This window comes from Pecten maximus, chromosome 2 (genome assembly GCF_902652985.1).
Source record: "Pecten maximus chromosome 2, xPecMax1.1, whole genome shotgun sequence".
NCBI classification, from domain to species: Eukaryota; Metazoa; Mollusca; class Bivalvia; order Pectinida; family Pectinidae; genus Pecten; species Pecten maximus.
The window spans coordinates 18,773,149-18,790,743 of NC_047016.1; the positions used below are offsets into that span (position 1 = coordinate 18,773,149).

General features: G+C 39.8%; 1 protein-coding gene and 1 long non-coding RNA gene across 4 annotated transcripts; one reads left to right on the forward strand and one right to left on the reverse strand.

The window, feature by feature from the left end:
* The first annotated feature begins 21 nt into the window (after positions 1 to 21).
* Positions 22 to 12,220, forward strand: LOC117320725 (tRNA-splicing endonuclease subunit Sen15-like). Of its 3 annotated transcripts, XR_004531154.1 has the most exons (5): positions 22 to 116; positions 1,782 to 1,863; positions 8,173 to 8,359; positions 8,671 to 9,563; positions 9,653 to 12,220. XR_004531154.1 is itself a non-coding variant. In XM_033875238.1 (4 exons), the coding sequence occupies exons 1-4, from the start codon at positions 69 to 71 to the stop codon at positions 8,930 to 8,932; spliced, it is 579 nt and encodes a 192-aa protein (XP_033731129.1). In that variant the 5' UTR covers positions 22 to 68; the 3' UTR covers positions 8,933 to 12,220. The 3 variants fall into 3 exon arrangements, 2 of the variants coding, with proteins under 2 accessions (XP_033731129.1, XP_033731139.1); XM_033875238.1 differs by having other exon boundaries at positions 8,671 to 12,220; XM_033875248.1 differs by lacking the exon at positions 22 to 116 and adding an exon at positions 743 to 766 and having other exon boundaries at positions 8,671 to 12,220.
* LOC117320747 lies at positions 11,035 to 14,534 on the reverse strand. The gene is made up of 2 exons (XR_004531158.1): positions 13,240 to 14,534; positions 11,035 to 12,959 (listed from the first exon to the last, which is right to left on the reverse strand). It is a non-coding gene; the product is annotated as an uncharacterized LOC117320747 (long non-coding RNA).
* Between the last annotated feature and the right edge of the window lie 3,061 nt (positions 14,535 to 17,595).

Consider the following 17,595-nt stretch of genomic DNA (forward strand, 5'->3'; position numbering starts at 1 on the left):
AGATTTCGCGAGACCCTATGAAAAGGGAATCCCCTAAATTATATTTAGAAAGACACGACACCGGTAACATGCTTCAACCACAGGGAAAGTGGTCATCTATATACCAGCATCCAAAGGTTGGTTTGTTGTTTTTTAGAATTGTCATATTGAGGGGTTTGATACACTAAAAAAAGGTTTTATATAGTATATATTGTCACAGACAGACCTATACTATATCCCCGATAACTATCGAGAAGATTTAAGCCATAACTGTTAGGTGCTTAGCACGTTTATAAGTCTAAGACCGATTATAGACTTAATATATAGAGTCGACTTGACACCGATACCTGTCGATGCAGAAAACAACCATGGGGAGCACGAGAGGAGAAATGGAATGAAGCGTTAGACAAGTAAAAAAGTTCGTTTTGACCTCATATTTGTTAACACCAAACCCTGTGATTGTAGACCGTTGACCACGTTTTCTGTGTAGCGAATAGACGAATGTCGGACGTTTCGCACCACGACGTTTCGCCCCCAAGACGTTTCACACCCTATGAAAAGACGTTTCGCACCTCAATATTTTCACATGTTTTAAACCTTAATAATTAATAGTTAATGTTGTGTTATTTTGATAATATAGTCGTTAATATTGTTATCATTTTTTTGTGGGATTTTCTTTTTGCAGGAAATTGGGCGAGTCTGATAACTGATATGCATATTGATGAATCTCGAAGATATATATACTCCATTTTGCATGGTGTTAGATAATGGTCTATATATGGTCTCTGTAAGTATGTTACAGAAATAAATACCAAAAATCTTCATTAACGAAATCCTGGGCGTGCAAAATGTCCCTGGTCACTCATTAGGTACACCGCTAATAACAACTAGATGTGACTTCGCACAAACATTAACGACTGTACGAAGGGAAGCTACAACACAAACATAGCAAAGTATTTACACCAGTAACGAAGGTACAAAACACTGGGGGAGAACCGTCTTTTTTATTTTATTTTTGTGGTGCGAACCGTCCCTGTTGGGTGCAAACCGACTAGGTGCGAAATGTGTTTGGGTGCGAAACGTCTGGATACCGAATAGACATTTTCGTTTGAAAAAATGTTCTCGATCGTGTCAGACTAAAGAAAATTCATCACTTTTCAGAGTTTCGAAGCTGCGTGTGAAAGAAATAGACTATTTAGGTATGATTTCTTGGTGTCATTTTAAAGGTTAAGACTTGCCATTGAAAAACCTTTTCTGCCCTTAAGAGGAAATGGGATTAAATGTTAAAACAGCTTGCCATATTTCTGGTAAAATTTGAACGACACTTCGAATGAAATTGACCCATTTTTGCCAGACGGAGGAGTTCCACACCTTCTCTATGTATTAGTCTATAATCGGTCTTGGACTTATAAACATGCTAAGCACCTATGATTTAACCAGAGACGTGTACATTGTATATCAGATGTTATACAAGTCTCTAACACAGGGCTCGGTTTCGGGAGAGTTACTGAGTGTAGATACCAAACCGCTAACGTTACAGTGTACTAGATAAATCATTAATCACAGCACTCAAAATCAAGTACTAATACACCTTCTAAAAACTTAAAGAAACCTATGTATTGACGTATTTCACACACACACACATATATTACCAAAATAAGTATACAATGTATACTTATTTTACTATATATATAGTAGTAAGAAATGTCTCGCTAGATACATGTACAAACACACATCTCGAGGTTGTCTGACAAGTGGATTATAATGACGTTAAAACATTTTCCCTTTCACTTTATGAACAGTACAAAGAAATTGAAAAGTTCAATATTACGAATGAGGAACAGGGGAAAGCTGCTTGCCTGGTGTACCTGGATCTGTGTGAAGGTGAGTATCTCTGGACTTGTATGAGGGTGTCTCTGGATCTGTGAATGTGAGTGTCTCTGGATCTGTGTGGAGGTAAGTGTCCCAGGATCTGTGTGGAGGTGATCGAGTTTCTAGATCTGTGTGAAGGTTAGTGTCTCCAGATCTGTACGAAGGTGAGTGTCTCTGGATCTCATCTGTGTGAAGGTGAGCTCTCTGGATCTGTGAATGTGAGTGTCTCTGGATCTGTATGAAGGTTATTGTCTCTGGATCTGTACGAATTTAGGTGAGTGTCTCTAGATCTGTGTAAAGGCGAGTGTCTCTGGATCTGTGTGGAGGTGAGTGTCTCTGGATCTGTGTGAAGGTGAATGTCTCTAGATCTGTTTGGAGGTGAATGTCTCTGGATCTTTCTGAAGATAAGTGTCTCTGGATCTTTCTGAATTAAGGTGAGTGTCTCTTGATCTTTCTGAATTAAGGTGAGTGTCTGGATCTTTCTGAATTAAGGTGAGTGTCTCTGGATCTTTCTGAATTAAGGTGAGTGTCTCTGGATCTTTCTGAATTAAGTTGAGTGTCTCTGGATCTGTATGAATTAAGGTGAGTGTCTTTGGATCTGTGTGAAAGTGGGTGTTTCTGGGTCTTTAAGAAGGTAAGTGCCCCCGAGTCTGTGAAGGGGAATATCTCTGGATGTGTGTAAAGGCAAGTGTCTCTGGGTCTCTGTGAAGGTGAGTGCCTCTGGGTCGTAGTGAAGGGGAGTGGGTGTCTCAGGGTCTATGTAGAGGTGAATGTCTATGGATCTGTGTGAAGGTGTGTGTACCTGGATATACCTTAATTGACCTAATAAGGGCGCATCGCGCAGGTAATTGACAGTGGGGGCGCCCTTATTAAGATTAGTTATTCTGAAGTTTTATGAAACAGACTATACGGTAAATAATTCTTTTATAGCATAGTACAATCCTTCTCACAACCGTAATCGTCATTTTTGACGGAGGTTAGTCAACCAAAGAAGATACCTTATAGCAGATTACCGAAGGTTGTGGAAACGGTAAAATATTCAGAATACCGAAGGTTGTGGAAACGGTAAAATTTTCAGTCATAAAAATATTCCAGATGAAGATATCTAGTCATTATCATATTTTAAGCTTAAACATCACTTGAATACTCCTGTAAACTTGTAAACCATGCCAGCTGATCTTTAGACCAGAGAACGTATGTTCCACCATTTATGTTCAAATGGAACTCTTTTGTGTTCTATTTATAGAAACAAGTGATTTCCAAGATCATATCAGACATCGTTTTCTTTGACCTAACAATTGATTTACAATGTCTTTTACTAGCTTTCTGTTCTGAACAAAAGTTATTTATCAACAAGAATGAAGTCTTTACTTTATCTTCAAATAAAGGTGGTAAGTTATTATTTGTTGATGTGTTAGTTTTGGGTGCTCTTTGCACTGACATGTCATCTGTAGGAATAGACAAAATGTGGCGAAAACTTGTGTTCCAGTTACTTAATTTCCTGAAGAAAACTGAAGACATAAAGTAGCAAAATATTTCACATGAATTATTACTTTCGAACACCATTTTGACACTCAGTCAAAGATTTATTTCCTTGAAAAAAGGTAGGGGCGCCCTTATTAAGGCAGGCACCCTTATTAGGTCAAATACGGTATGTGAAGGTACAAAAAGAAAAGTAGTGTCCCTGGATCTGTGTGAAGGTGGGTGTCTCTGGGTCTGTAAAGAAGGTGAGTGTTGCTTGGTCTGTGTGAAGGCGAGTTTCTCTGGATCTGTGTGAAGTTGCGTATTGATCAGAATCTGTGTGAAGCTTAGTGTACCTGGAGTTGTGTGAAGGTGAGAGTCTCTGAGTCTGTGTTAAGGTGGGTGTCTCTGGGTCGGTGTGAGGGTTATATTGTACTTAGATCTGTGCCAAAAGTGAGTGTACATTGTACCTAGAGGATCTGTGTGAAGGATAATGTACCTGGGTCTTTGTGAAGGATAATGTACTTTGATCTGTGTGAAGGATAATGTACCTGGATCTGTGTGAAGGATACTGTACCTGGGTCTGTGTGAAGGATAATGTACCTGGGTCTGTGTGAAGGATAATGTACCTGGATCTGTGTGAAGGATAATGTACCTTGGTCTTTGTGAAGGATAATGTACCTGGATCTGTGTGAAGGATAATGTACTTTAATCTGTGTGAAGGATAATGTACCTGAATCTGTGTGAAGGATAATGTACCTGGGTCTGTGTGAAGGATACTGTACCTGGGTCTGTGTGAAGGATAATGTACCTGGGTCTTTGTGAAGGATACTGTACCTGGGTCTGTGTGAAGGATAATGTACCTGGGTCTGTGTGAAGGATACTGTACCTGGGTCTGTGTGAAGGATAATGTACCTGGGTCTGTGTGAAGGATAATGTACCTGGATCTGTGTGAAGGATAATGTACATGGGTCTGTGTGAAGGATACTGTACCTGGGTCTGTGTGAAGGATAATGTACTTTGATCTGTGTGAAGGATAATGTACCTGGATCTGTGTGAAGGATACTGTACCTGGATCTGTGTGAAGGATACTGTACCTGGGTCTGTGTGAAGGATAATGTACCTGGGTCTGTGTGAAGGATAATGTACTTTGATCTGTGTGAAGGATACTGTACCTGGGTCTGTGTGAAGGATAATGTACCTGGGTCTGTGTGAAGGATACTGTACCTGGGTCTGTGTGAAGGATAATGTACATGGGTCTGTGTGAAGGATAATGTACTTTGATCTGTGTGAAGGATACTGTACCTGGGTCTGTGTGAAGGATAATGTACTTTGATCTGTGTGAAGGATAATGTACCTGGATCTGTGTGAAGGATACTGTACCTGGATCTGTGTGAAGGATACTGTACCTGGGTCTGTGTGAAGGATAATGTACCTGGGTCTGTGTGAAGGATAATGTACTTTGATCTGTGTGAAGGATACTGTACCTGGGTCTGTGTGAAGGATAATGTACCTGGGTCTGTGTGAAGGATAATGTTCCTGGGTCTGTGTGAAGGATAATGTACCTGGGTCTGTGTGAAGGATAATGTACTTTGATCTGTGTGAAGGATAATGTACCTGGGTCTGTGTGAAGGATAATGTACCTGGATCTGTGTGAAGGATAATGTACCTGGGTCTTTGTGAAGGATAATGTTCCTGGGTCTGTGTGAAGGATACTGTACCTGGGTCTGTGTGAAGGATAATGTACATGGGTCTGTGTGAAGGATAATGTACCTGGGTCTGTGTGAAGGATAATGTACTTTGATCTGTGTGAAGGATAATGTACTTTGATCTGTGTGAAGGATAATGTACCTTGGTCTTTGTGAAGGATAATGTACCTGGATCTGTGTGAAGGATAATGTACCTGGGTCTGTGTGAAGGATAATGTACTTTGATCTGTGTGAAGGATAATGTACCTCGGTCTGTGTGAAGGATACTGTACCTGGATCTGTGTGAAGGATAATGTACCTGGGTCTGTGTGAAGGATAATGTACCTGGGTCTGTGTGAAGGATAATGTACCTGGGTCTGTGTGAAGGATACTGTACCTGGGTCTGTGTGAAGGATAATGTACCTGGGTCTGTGTGAAGGATAATGTACTTTGATCTGTGTGAAGGATAATGTACCTGGGTCTGTGTGAAGGATACTGTACCTGGGTCTGTGTGAAGGATAATGTACCTGGGTCTGTGTGAAGGATACTGTACCTGGGTCTGTGTGAAGGATAATGTACCTGGGTCTGTGGGAAGGATAGTGTACCTGGGTCTGTGTGAAGGATAATGTACCTGGGTCTGTGTGAAGGATAATATACCTGGATCTGTGTGAAGGATAATGTACTTGTGTCTGTTTGCAGGTGGTTTTCTGTACATGCTAAACTGATATTGATATATGACTTACTTCCTTTCTGCATACATAAAAACAATAATAATTCATGGTCACTCTAGTAACAGATTAATACCCAGGTAATATATATAGACAGGCTAGTAACACATTGACACACTGGTGACACATGGACACATGGATGCACTGGTAACACATGGACACATTGGTAACACATGGACGCACTGGTAACACATGCACACATTGGTAACACATGCACACACTGGTAACACATGGACACACAGGTAACACATGGACACACTGGTAGCACATGGACACACTGGTAACACATAGACACATTGACACACTGGTAACATGGACACACTGGTAACATGGACACACTGGTAACACATAGACACATTGACACACTGGTAACGCATGGACACATTAACACACTGGTAACACATAGACACACTGGTAACACATGGACACACTGGTAACACATGGACACACTGGTAACACATAGACACATTGACACACTGGTAACATGGACACACTGGTAACACATAGACACATTGACACACTGGTAACACATAGACACATAGACACACTGGTAACACATGGACACACTGGTAACACATGGACACACTGGTAACACATAGACACATTGACACACTGGTAACATGGACACACTGGCAACACATAGACACATTGACACACTGGTAACACATAGACACATTGACACACTGGTAGCACATGGACACACTGGTAGCACATGGACACACTGGTAACACATAGACACATTGACACACTGGTAACATGGACACACTGGTAGCACATGGACACACTGGTAACACATAGACACATTGACACACTGGTAATACATGGACACATTAACACACTGGTAACACATGGAGACATTGACACACTGGTAACACATGGACACATTGACACACTGGTAACACATGGACACATTAACACACTGGTAACATGGACACACTGGTAGCACATGGACACACTGGTAACACATAGACACATTGACACACTGGTAATACATGGACACATTGACACACTGGTAACACATGGACACATTGACACACTGGTAACACATGGACACACATAGGTAACACATGGACACACTGGTAACACATAGACACACTGGTAACACATGGACACACTGGTAACACATGGACACACTGGTAACACATGGACACACTGGTAGCACATGGACACACTGGTAACACATAGACACATTGACACACTGGTAACATGGACACACTGGTAACATGGACACACTGGTAACACATAGACACATTGACACACTGGTAACGCATGGACACATTAACACACTGGTAACACATAGACACACTGGTAACACATGGACACACTGGTAACACATGGACACACTGGTAACACATAGACACATTGACACACTGGTAACATGGACACACTGGTAACACATAGACACATTGACACACTGGTAACACATAGACACATAGACACACTGGTAACACATGGACACACTGGTAACACATGGACACACTGGTAACACATAGACACATTGACACACTGGTAACATGGACACACTGGCAACACATAGACACATTGACACACTGGTAACACATAGACACATTGACACACTGGTAGCACATGGACACACTGGTAGCACATGGACACACTGGTAACACATAGACACATTGACACACTGGTAACATGGACACACTGGTAGCACATGGACACACTGGTAACACATAGACACATTGACACACTGGTAATACATGGACACATTAACACACTGGTAACACATGGAGACATTGACACACTGGTAACACATGGACACATTGACACACTGGTAACACATGGACACATTAACACACTGGTAACATGGACACACTGATAACACATGGACACACTGGTAACACATAGACACATTGACACACTGGTAACACATGGACACATTGACACACTGGTAACACATGGACACATTGACACACTGGTAACACATGGACACACTGGTAACACATGGACACACTGGTAACACATAGACACACTGGTAACACATGGACACACTGGTAACACATGGACACACTGGTAACACATGGACACACTGGTAACACATGGACACACATAGGTAACACATGGACACACTGGTAACACATAGACACACTGGTAACACATGGACACACTGGTAACACATGGACACACTGGTAACACATGGACACACTGGTAACACATAGACACACTGGTAACACATGGACACACTGGTAACACATTGACACACTGGTAACACATGAACACACTGGTAACACATGGACACACTGGTAACACATAGACACACTGGTAACACATGGACACACTGGTAACACATGGACACATTGACACACTGGTAACACATAGACACATTGACACACTGGTAACATGGACACACTGGTAACACATAGACACATTGACACACTGGTAACACATACAATTGAAATGCTAAGTAATTTTCTGTTTCATATTTGTAGGAAAACAGTGGTGGAATGTTGACCTTCATCCTTGTCATGACCTTGACCTTGTTTTAATATCTGGACATGCAACTAGACACACATCCAGAGAGTTGGTGCTCCCCCTACCCCGGGGATGTTCAGTATCCCCTAGTGATCTCCAGAACTACCTCCACAAAGCCAGCTTGGGTGACTACCATACATCAGGGTTAGTGACTGATTTGTGTTTAGATGTACTGGTACATATATAGGTATGGGTTGTAAAATCAGAGAATTATTGTGAATGACTATTTTGTTTTGTAATATGTAACAATTCAAAGTTAAGTACTTTCCAGGTAAGAGGGATAAGATCTTAAACATTGTCTATCAGTGTATATATATATAAATTAGGTGAACGTTAAGCCCGGTGGGCCTCTTGTTCTTATGGCTCTTTATGTACTCGGTATATAATGTACATTGTACATTAATCAGTTTTTCAAATTTCCCATCAATATATATTCACATAAATGCTTCTTTCAGAATAACAATGGCGATCATGGATACAGATTCCACGACTGTTTACTACAAAATTTCAGATGGCCTTGTACCGCCAGCCTCTCCAGAAACTACTGAGCTGAAGAAGCTGAACCATACAGAACTGATTAACAAAAATAGACTTGGTGTGGTAGCCAGTGTTGATAAGTACATAGAGAGGAAACGCAAAATTGACAGAGCAAGTGAATTGGAAATAGATCAGACAGAGTTAGTGAAACATATGCAACATTCTGATGGAACACTATGATGAATTACACAAGGTAGAAATAAATACGGGGATGTGAAGCTGGAACATGTTTAAGTTCACAGTTGGAACAGGCTGAACTTAGTACTGTAAATCTAGAATACGCTACGTACAGAATAGTGTAAAGTTGAAACAGGCTAAAGTGTAAAATCTTTAATCTAGAATGTGCTGGAGTGTAAAGCTGAAACAAGCTAAAGTATAAATCTACTGGAAGAGCTGAAGTGTACCGTAAATCTAAAATGTTCTGGATTGTAATGCAAGAACAGGCTAAAATATAGTGTTAAGCCACAACAGGCTAAAGTATATATCTAGAATGTGCTGGAGTGTAAAGCTGAAGCAAGCTAAAGTATAAATCTAAAATGTACTGGAGTGTAAAGCCAGAACCGGCTTAAGTGTAGCATAAATCTAAAATGTACTGAAGTGTAAAGCCAGAACCGGCTTAAGTGTAGCATAAATCTAAAATGTACTGGAGTGTAAAGCCAGAACCGGCTTAAGTGTAGCATAAATCTAAAATGTGCCGGAGTGTAAAGCAGGAACAGGCTAAAGTGTAAAATCTTAAATGTGCTGGAGTGTAAAGCTGGAACAGTTAAAGTGTAAATTTAGAATGTGCTGGAGTAAAGCGGAACAGGCTAAAGTATATATCTAAAATGTGCTGGAGTGTAAAGCTGGAACAGTTAAAGTGTAAATTTAGAATGTGCTGGAGTAAAGCGGAACAGGCTAAAGTATATATCTAAAATGTGCTGGAGTGTAAAGCCACAACAGGCTAAATATATATCTAGAGTGTAAAGCTGGAACAGTTAAAGTGTAAATTTAGAATGTGCTGGAGTAAAGCGGAACAGGCTAAATATATATCTAAAATGTGCTGGAGTGTTAAGCCACAACAGGCTAAGTGCACTGTAAATCTAGAGTGTCCTGGAGTGTAAAGCTGGAACAGTTAAAGTGTAGATCTGGAATGTACCGGAGTGTAAAGCTGAAATCCTCGTTAGTATAAAGCAAGCTAGAGTGTAAAGTTTGCTGAAGTGTAAAACTGGCTTAAGTGTAATGCTGGCTGGAGTGTATTTGATTAGTCTGCTGAAGTGAAGTTGGCTGAAATGTATTTTTGGCTGATGTGTAAAGCTGGCTGGAGTGTATTAAGCTGGTTGGAGTGTATATAGATAGCTAAATTTATATTTAGCTGGACTGTAAAACTGTCTAAAGTGTATGGAGAGTTCATGTAAGAGAAGTAACTCTAGGGACCAGCTAGGGACCTAGTTCTTTAATAAATCATTAATCAGGTGGTGTGAGAATTCCAAAGCAAAATATTGTAAAACATAAAATTTGTGTCTACTTTATTTGGGGGTTTGGAGCTTTTGAATTATTTTGTAGGTACAAACCTCCATGGTAAGTCCATGCAACATTAATTGTTTGTATTTATATTCATGTTTCCATAGCAACCACAAAAACAAAGAAAATTTATACACGGACCATTTCATGTTATACAGTAAATTTTTTTCTCCTGATGAAATAAAAATCCTTGAAACCAAACCTGTTGCTTTACTGTGACCTTTAACTGATGTACATAATTATACTTGTTTATGGGGGTAATGGTGTCCAGATATTGCTTAAATACATTCTCAGACTATGTACATGGTACAATACACAGATATCTGGTGAGATAGACGATGCACAAAGTCCGGAACAAAAACACACAACAACACATAAAAGTCAGGAAATATATAGTAATCATGAAACCATATGTAGTGTTGACACCCAGCTCAAAAATACCCTGGTAGTAATCCTGAAACTATCTTTAGTGTTGAAATCCACCCATATGATTGCTGTTCTAAAATGTAAACTTTATTTTACAACAATTGCGAAACAAGTTATATGAACTTATATCAATAACGCTTGTTGGCCAGGATGGAAGCGCGCAAGGTGTCTTACTGTGGGAGGAGCCAGAGTACCCAGGGAAAACCCATGTGGTCGGGCAGGTGACTCCATACCTTTTCACGTACGATCGGAGAACTGAACCCCAGCTGCCTAGGTGAAAGGCAAGTGTGTTACCACTGTGCCACCCCAGCACCTGTTCTAGTAACAGTAATCATATATACACCACAACACACAGATCAGTTTTCCATTTTTAATATTAATTTTTAATATTAGTATGCATATAACAAGTACAACATGTAAATATATATGAGGTAACGGTCAATCTGAGACACAGATGTTTCCCTTTAATTTCTGTATAGTATATGGCTTGAATCAGAACAGACAGTACAGAATATTTCCATTGCAAAAACTTTCTGTGGAACAGGGACGCAATAAGTAAACAGACAGCAATTTGTGCAAACAATTCAAGGTTGTTTCCCAGGTTGCTTTCAAAGACTAATAGAAACTTGCATGTGCCTGTTCCGGGGACTGAATCCGAGCTGAAAGTTTGGCAGGTCAGCAAGATGCTATGGGTTGGGCTATTTCTGTCCATGGTATAGGCCTATGTTTGATTATTTTTCTCACTTACTGTACTTAAGAAAGTAAGTTGTAGTTAAGGTGTTGTGAATCTTTTCCATCATGCCATCATTAAAATATGCATCAAAATTGATTATGTTATCAATTTGTGACATGGTTACGCTACATAAAGTGATGACCTTACACACGATTGTGAGTGGCATCATAGAGTGTGTCAGCTGTCTTTCCCCATCCCGAGTGAGATTGATTTATTGATCGATTTATCCCATCCCTAGCAACCATGGGTTCACCCTGTGAAGTTATTCCATCCCTAGCAACCATGGGTTCACCCTGTGATGTGAGAAATGGAGATAATTTAGGGATACATAACTATATTTTATCACTGTTCGGCGGGAATGTAACAAGTAAAATTGGAATAGTTTATAACTGCAGATACATATTTCTTACATGATATTTGCATATAAACAAATATTTACACTTCCATATAATAAAAAATAGTTCATGTATAATTGAAATACTACATTGTAGAGACACCTAAGTCAAGGTATACAGCACACGGTATAGGATAAACATGTATATCTTAACAAACCTGTTGATGTTAATACAGGCCTTAAAGTAAAGGCTCCCAAATGATAGAATTAAATCATAGGTCTGACCTGGTTTGATAAACTTGTTTCAGCAACACTGATACTACTACAGGGCAACTTTTTTGGGCCATGATAAACAAAAACAGTCCAACTGTTTGGGGCCACGAAAAACAAAACAGTCCAATTGTTTAGGCAAGGAATAAACAAAAACAGCTCAACTGTTTGGGCCATGGTAAACAAAAACAGCTCAACTGTTTGGGTCATGGCGAACAAAAACAGCTCAACTGTTTGGGCCATGGTAAACAAAAACAGCTCAACTGTTTGGGTCATGGCGAACAAAAACAGCTCAACTGTTTGGGCCTTGGTGAACAAAAACAGCTCAACTGTTAGGGCCATGGTGAACAAAAACGGCTCTGTAGAAGTACTCAGTACATGTATGTATATATATCCACTAACACAGGCACAAGTGTAAATGTTGTATGGATACATAACATCAGTACAAGTGTTGTTTACGGTTTTATAAGAACAGTAAAAGTGTTGTATACATAACTTGATACAAATGTTGTGTACAAAGTATTTAGTATGTGTTCAGGAAAACAACAGTAAAAAGTAATAAGAACTTGGAATAAAAGACAACATAAATTATGGCAGCAAAGAATTGAAACAAAAGTTTTCATTCAAAAAAATACATGTACATATTAATATATTCTGCATATGAATTTTTTCTAATAAAGAAGTAACAAATTACAAATAGACATCAATGGAATTAATAAATTAAAACAATTCTGAATACATGAAGATTACAAAATTAGGACGAATACATGTAGATTGCAAATTTAAGATGAAAGACCTTCACTGGCCTGAGACTGGTCGGCCTACCTATAGTGGTCATAAGTAAGGGACTGGTCTGCCAACCTATACTGATCATAATAAGTATGGGACTGGTCGGTTTACATCACACACCGAAGTACATGACTGGTCAGCCTACATACACCGACCTAAGTACAGGACTGGTCAGCCTACATACACTGACCTTAGTACAGGACTGGTCAGTCTACATACACTGACCTAAGTACAGGACTGGTCAGCCTACATACACTGACCTTAGTACAGGACTGGTCAGTCTACATACATCGACCTAAGTAGAGGACTGGTCAGTCTACATACACTGACCTAAGTACATGACTGGTCAGTCTACATACACCAACCTAAGTACATGACTGGTCAGTCTACATACACCGACCTTAGTACAGGACTGGTCAGTCTACATACACCGACCTAAGTACAGGACTGGTCAGCCTACATACACTGACCTTAGTACAGGACTGGTCAGTCTACATACACTGACCTAAGTACAGGACTGGTCAGCCTACATACACTGACCTAAGTACAGGACTGGTCAGTCTACATACATCAATCTAAGTACAGGACTGGTCAGCCTACATACACTGACCTTAGTACAGGACTGGTCAGTCTACATACACCGACCTAAGTAGAGGACTGGTCAGCCTACATACACCGACCTTAGTACAGGACTGGTCAGTCTAAATACACCGACCTAAGTACAGGACTGGTCAGTCTACATACACCGACCTAAGTAGAGGACTGGTCAGTCTACATACACCGACCTAAGTACAGGACTGGTCAGCCTACATACATTGACCTTAGTACAGGACTGGTCAGTCTACATACACCGACCTAAGTACAGGACTGGTCAACCTACATACACCGACCTTAGTACAGGACTGGTCAGTCTACATACACCGACCTAAGTACAGGACTGGTCAGCCTACATACACCGACCTAAGTAGAGGACTGGTCAGCCTACATACACCGACCTTAGTACAGGACTGGTCAGCCTACATACACCGACCTAAGTACAGGACTGGTCAGCCTACATACACTGACCTTAGTACAGGACTGGTCAGCCTACATACACCGACCTTAGTAGAGGACTGGTCAGCCTACATACACAGACCTTAGTAGAGGACTGGTCAGCCTACATACACAGACCTTAGTACAGGACTGGTCAACCTATATAAACCTGCAACAACTATTACCAGATGTAAGGAGCTGGTAAGCCGATATACTTTGATAATAAGTAAGGGACTTTTCAGTCAGCATGGTAAGTGGACGGATCATTATGGCATGATATGTAAATCTGATAAATACTTAAATAAGAGACAAAGAAATCTTCCATCACCTGATCAATCAATAGATAATAATGCCAGAACAATTAACACTAATCCTGTTAAAACCTTAACCACTCATCCATAATACTCACTCGTAATTAACTCCATTAAAATAAGTTTCATAAGACAATTCATCTCCATTGAAATAAAATAGATTGATTTCCAAACTTAAACTTAAAAAATAATATATTAATAAAAACATTTTGAACCCTTGAATCAGAGATGTAAATCATGAATTACAGTTCTCTTCCCGTCACCAAAGCTGTAATCTGGATATGTCTAATATATTTTCATTAATTATATAATAATTATAAACAAGAGGCCCATGGGCCTTAATGGTCACCTGATTTTTGAAATATTTCAGTAAATTTGAATGAAAGAATGAATTTCAAAACAAATAAAACAAATGATAGTCAAAAATGTGATTTCCCTATAACTATAGTAAAGTTTATCCCCTCCCATGGGGCAAACGCGAGACCCCAGGGCTAGGAAATTCACAATTATGGTAAAGCACCTTAAGACCCTTCGATCTGTGAAGAGTATTTAATTCTACCTTATTTGGGTTGTAAGAAGAAGATTTTTGAAATTTCAGTTAATTTGACCCTTTTTGGCCCCGCCCATCAGCCCCTGGGGGTCAGTCAGGGCCAACATGTACATCAAACTGTCATCCCAAGCTGATAACGTTAACGAAGTTAGAATGAATTCCAATAAAAATCCAACAAATAATAGTCAAAAATGTGATTTCCCTATATAAACTATAGTAAAGTTTACCCCCTACCCAGGGGCAAACGTGAGACCCCAGGGTCATGAAATTCACAATTTTGGTAAAGCATCATAAGACCCCTTCATCTATGAAGAGTATTTGATTCTAACATATCTGAGAGTAGAGAAGAAGATTTTTGAAATTTTAGTCAATTTGACCCTTTTTGGCCCCGCCCACCAGCCCCTGGGGGTCAACCAGGGCCAACATGTACATACCATCAAACTGTCATCCTATGCTGATAATTTGAACAAAGTTAGAATAAATTCCAATAGAAATCCAACAAATAATAGTCAAAAATGTGATTTCCCTATATAAACTATAGTAAAGTTTACCCCCTACCCAGGGGCAAACGTGAGACCCCAGGGTCATGAAATTCACAATTTTGGTAAAGCACCATAAGACCCCTTCCATCTATGAAGAGTATTTGATTCTAACATATCTGAGAGTAGAGAAGAAGATTTTTGAAATTTTAGTCAATTTGACCCTTTTTGGCCCCGCCCACTAGCCCCTGGGGGTCAACCAGGGCCAACATGTACATAACATCAAACTGTAATCCCATGCTGATAATTTGAACCAAGTTAGAATAAATTCCAATAGAAATCCAACAAATAATAGTCAAAAATGTGATTTCCCTATATAAACTATAGTAAAGTTTACCCCCTACCCAGGGGCAAACGTGAGACCCCAGGGTCATGAAATTCACAATTTTGGTAAAGCTACCTTAAGACCCTTCCATCTATGAAGAGTATTTGATTCTAACATATCTGAGAGTAGAGAAGAAGATTTTTGAAATTTTAGTCAATTTGACCCTTTTTGGCCCCGCCCACCAGCCCCTGGGGGTCAACCAGGGCCAACATGTACATACCATCAAACTGTTATCCTATGCTGATAATTTGAACCAAGTTAGAATAAATTCCAATAGAAATCCAACAAATAATAGTCAAAAATGTGATTTCCCTATATAAACTATAGTAAAGTTTACCCCCTACCCAGGGGCAAACGTGAGACCCCAGGGTCATGAAATTCACAATTTTGGTAAAGCACCTTAAGAGCCTTCCATCTATGAAGAGTATTTGATTCTAATATATCTGAGAGTAGAGAAGAAGATTTTTGAAATTTTAGTCAATTTGACCCTTTTTGGCCCCGCCCACCAGCCCCTGGGGGTCAACCAGGGCCAACATGTACATACCATCAAACTGTATCCTATGCTGATAATTTGAACCAAGTTAGAATAAATTCCAATAGAAATCCAACAAATAATAGTCAAAAATGTGATTTCCCTATATAAACTATAGTAAAGTTTACCCCCTACCCAGGGGCAAACGTGAGACCCCAGGGTCATGAAATTCACAATTTTGGTAAAGCACCTTAAGACCCTTCATCTATGAAGAGTATTTGATTCTAACATATCTGAGAGTAGAGAAGAAGATTTTTGAAATTTCAGTCAATTTGACCCTTTTTGGCCCCGCCCCCTCAGCCCCTGGGGGTCAACCAGGGCCAACATGTACATAACATCAAACTGTAATCCCATGCTGATAATTTGAACCAAGTTAGAATAAATTCCAATAGAAATCCAACAAATAATAGTCAAAAATGTGATTTCCCTATATAAACTATAGTAAAGTTTACCCCCTACCCAGGGGCAAACGTGAGACCCCAGGGTCATGAAATTCACAATTTTGGTAAAGCACCTTAAGACCCTTCCATCTATGAAGAGTATTTGATTCTAACATATCTGAGAGTAGAGAAGAAGATTTTTGAAATTTTAGTCAATTTGACCCTTTTTGGCCCCGCCCACCAGCCCCTGGGGGTCAACCAGGGCCAACATGTACATACCATCAAACTGTTATCCTATGCTGATAATTTGAACCAAGTTAGAATAAATTCCAATAGAAATCCAACAAATAATAGTCAAAAATGTGATTTCCCTATATAAACTATAGTAAAGTTTACCCCCTACCCAGGGGCAAACGTGAGACCCCAGGGTCATGAAATTCACAATTTTGGTAAAGCACCTTAAGAGCCTTCCATCTATGAAGAGTATTTGATTCTAATATATCTGAGAGTAGAGAAGAAGATTTTTGAAATTTTAGTCAATTTGACCCTTTTTGGCCCCGCCCACCAGCCCCTGGGGGTCAACCAGGGCCAACATGTACATACCATCAAACTGTTATCCTATGCTGATAATTTGAACCAAGTTAGAATAAATTCCAATAGAAATCCAACAAATAATAGTCAAAAATGTGATTTCCCTATATAAACTATAGTAAAGTTTACCCCCTACCCAGGGGCAAACGTGAGACCCAGGGTCATGAAATTCACAATTTTGGTAAGCACCCTTAAGAGCCTTCCATCTATGAAGAGTATTTGATTCTAATATATCTGAGAGTAGAGAAGAAGATTTTTGAAATTTTAGTCAATTTGACCCTTTTTGGCCCCGCCCACCAGCCCCTGGGGGTCAACCAGGGCCAACATGTACATACCATCAAACTGTTATCCTATGCTGATAATTTGAACCAAGTTAGAATAAATTCCAATAGAAATCCAACAAATAATAGTCAAAAATGTGATTTCCCTATATAAACTATAGTAAAGTTTACCCCCTCCCCAGGGGCAAACGTGAGACCCCAGGGTCATGAAATTCACAATTTTGGTAAAGCACCTTAAGAGCCTTCCATC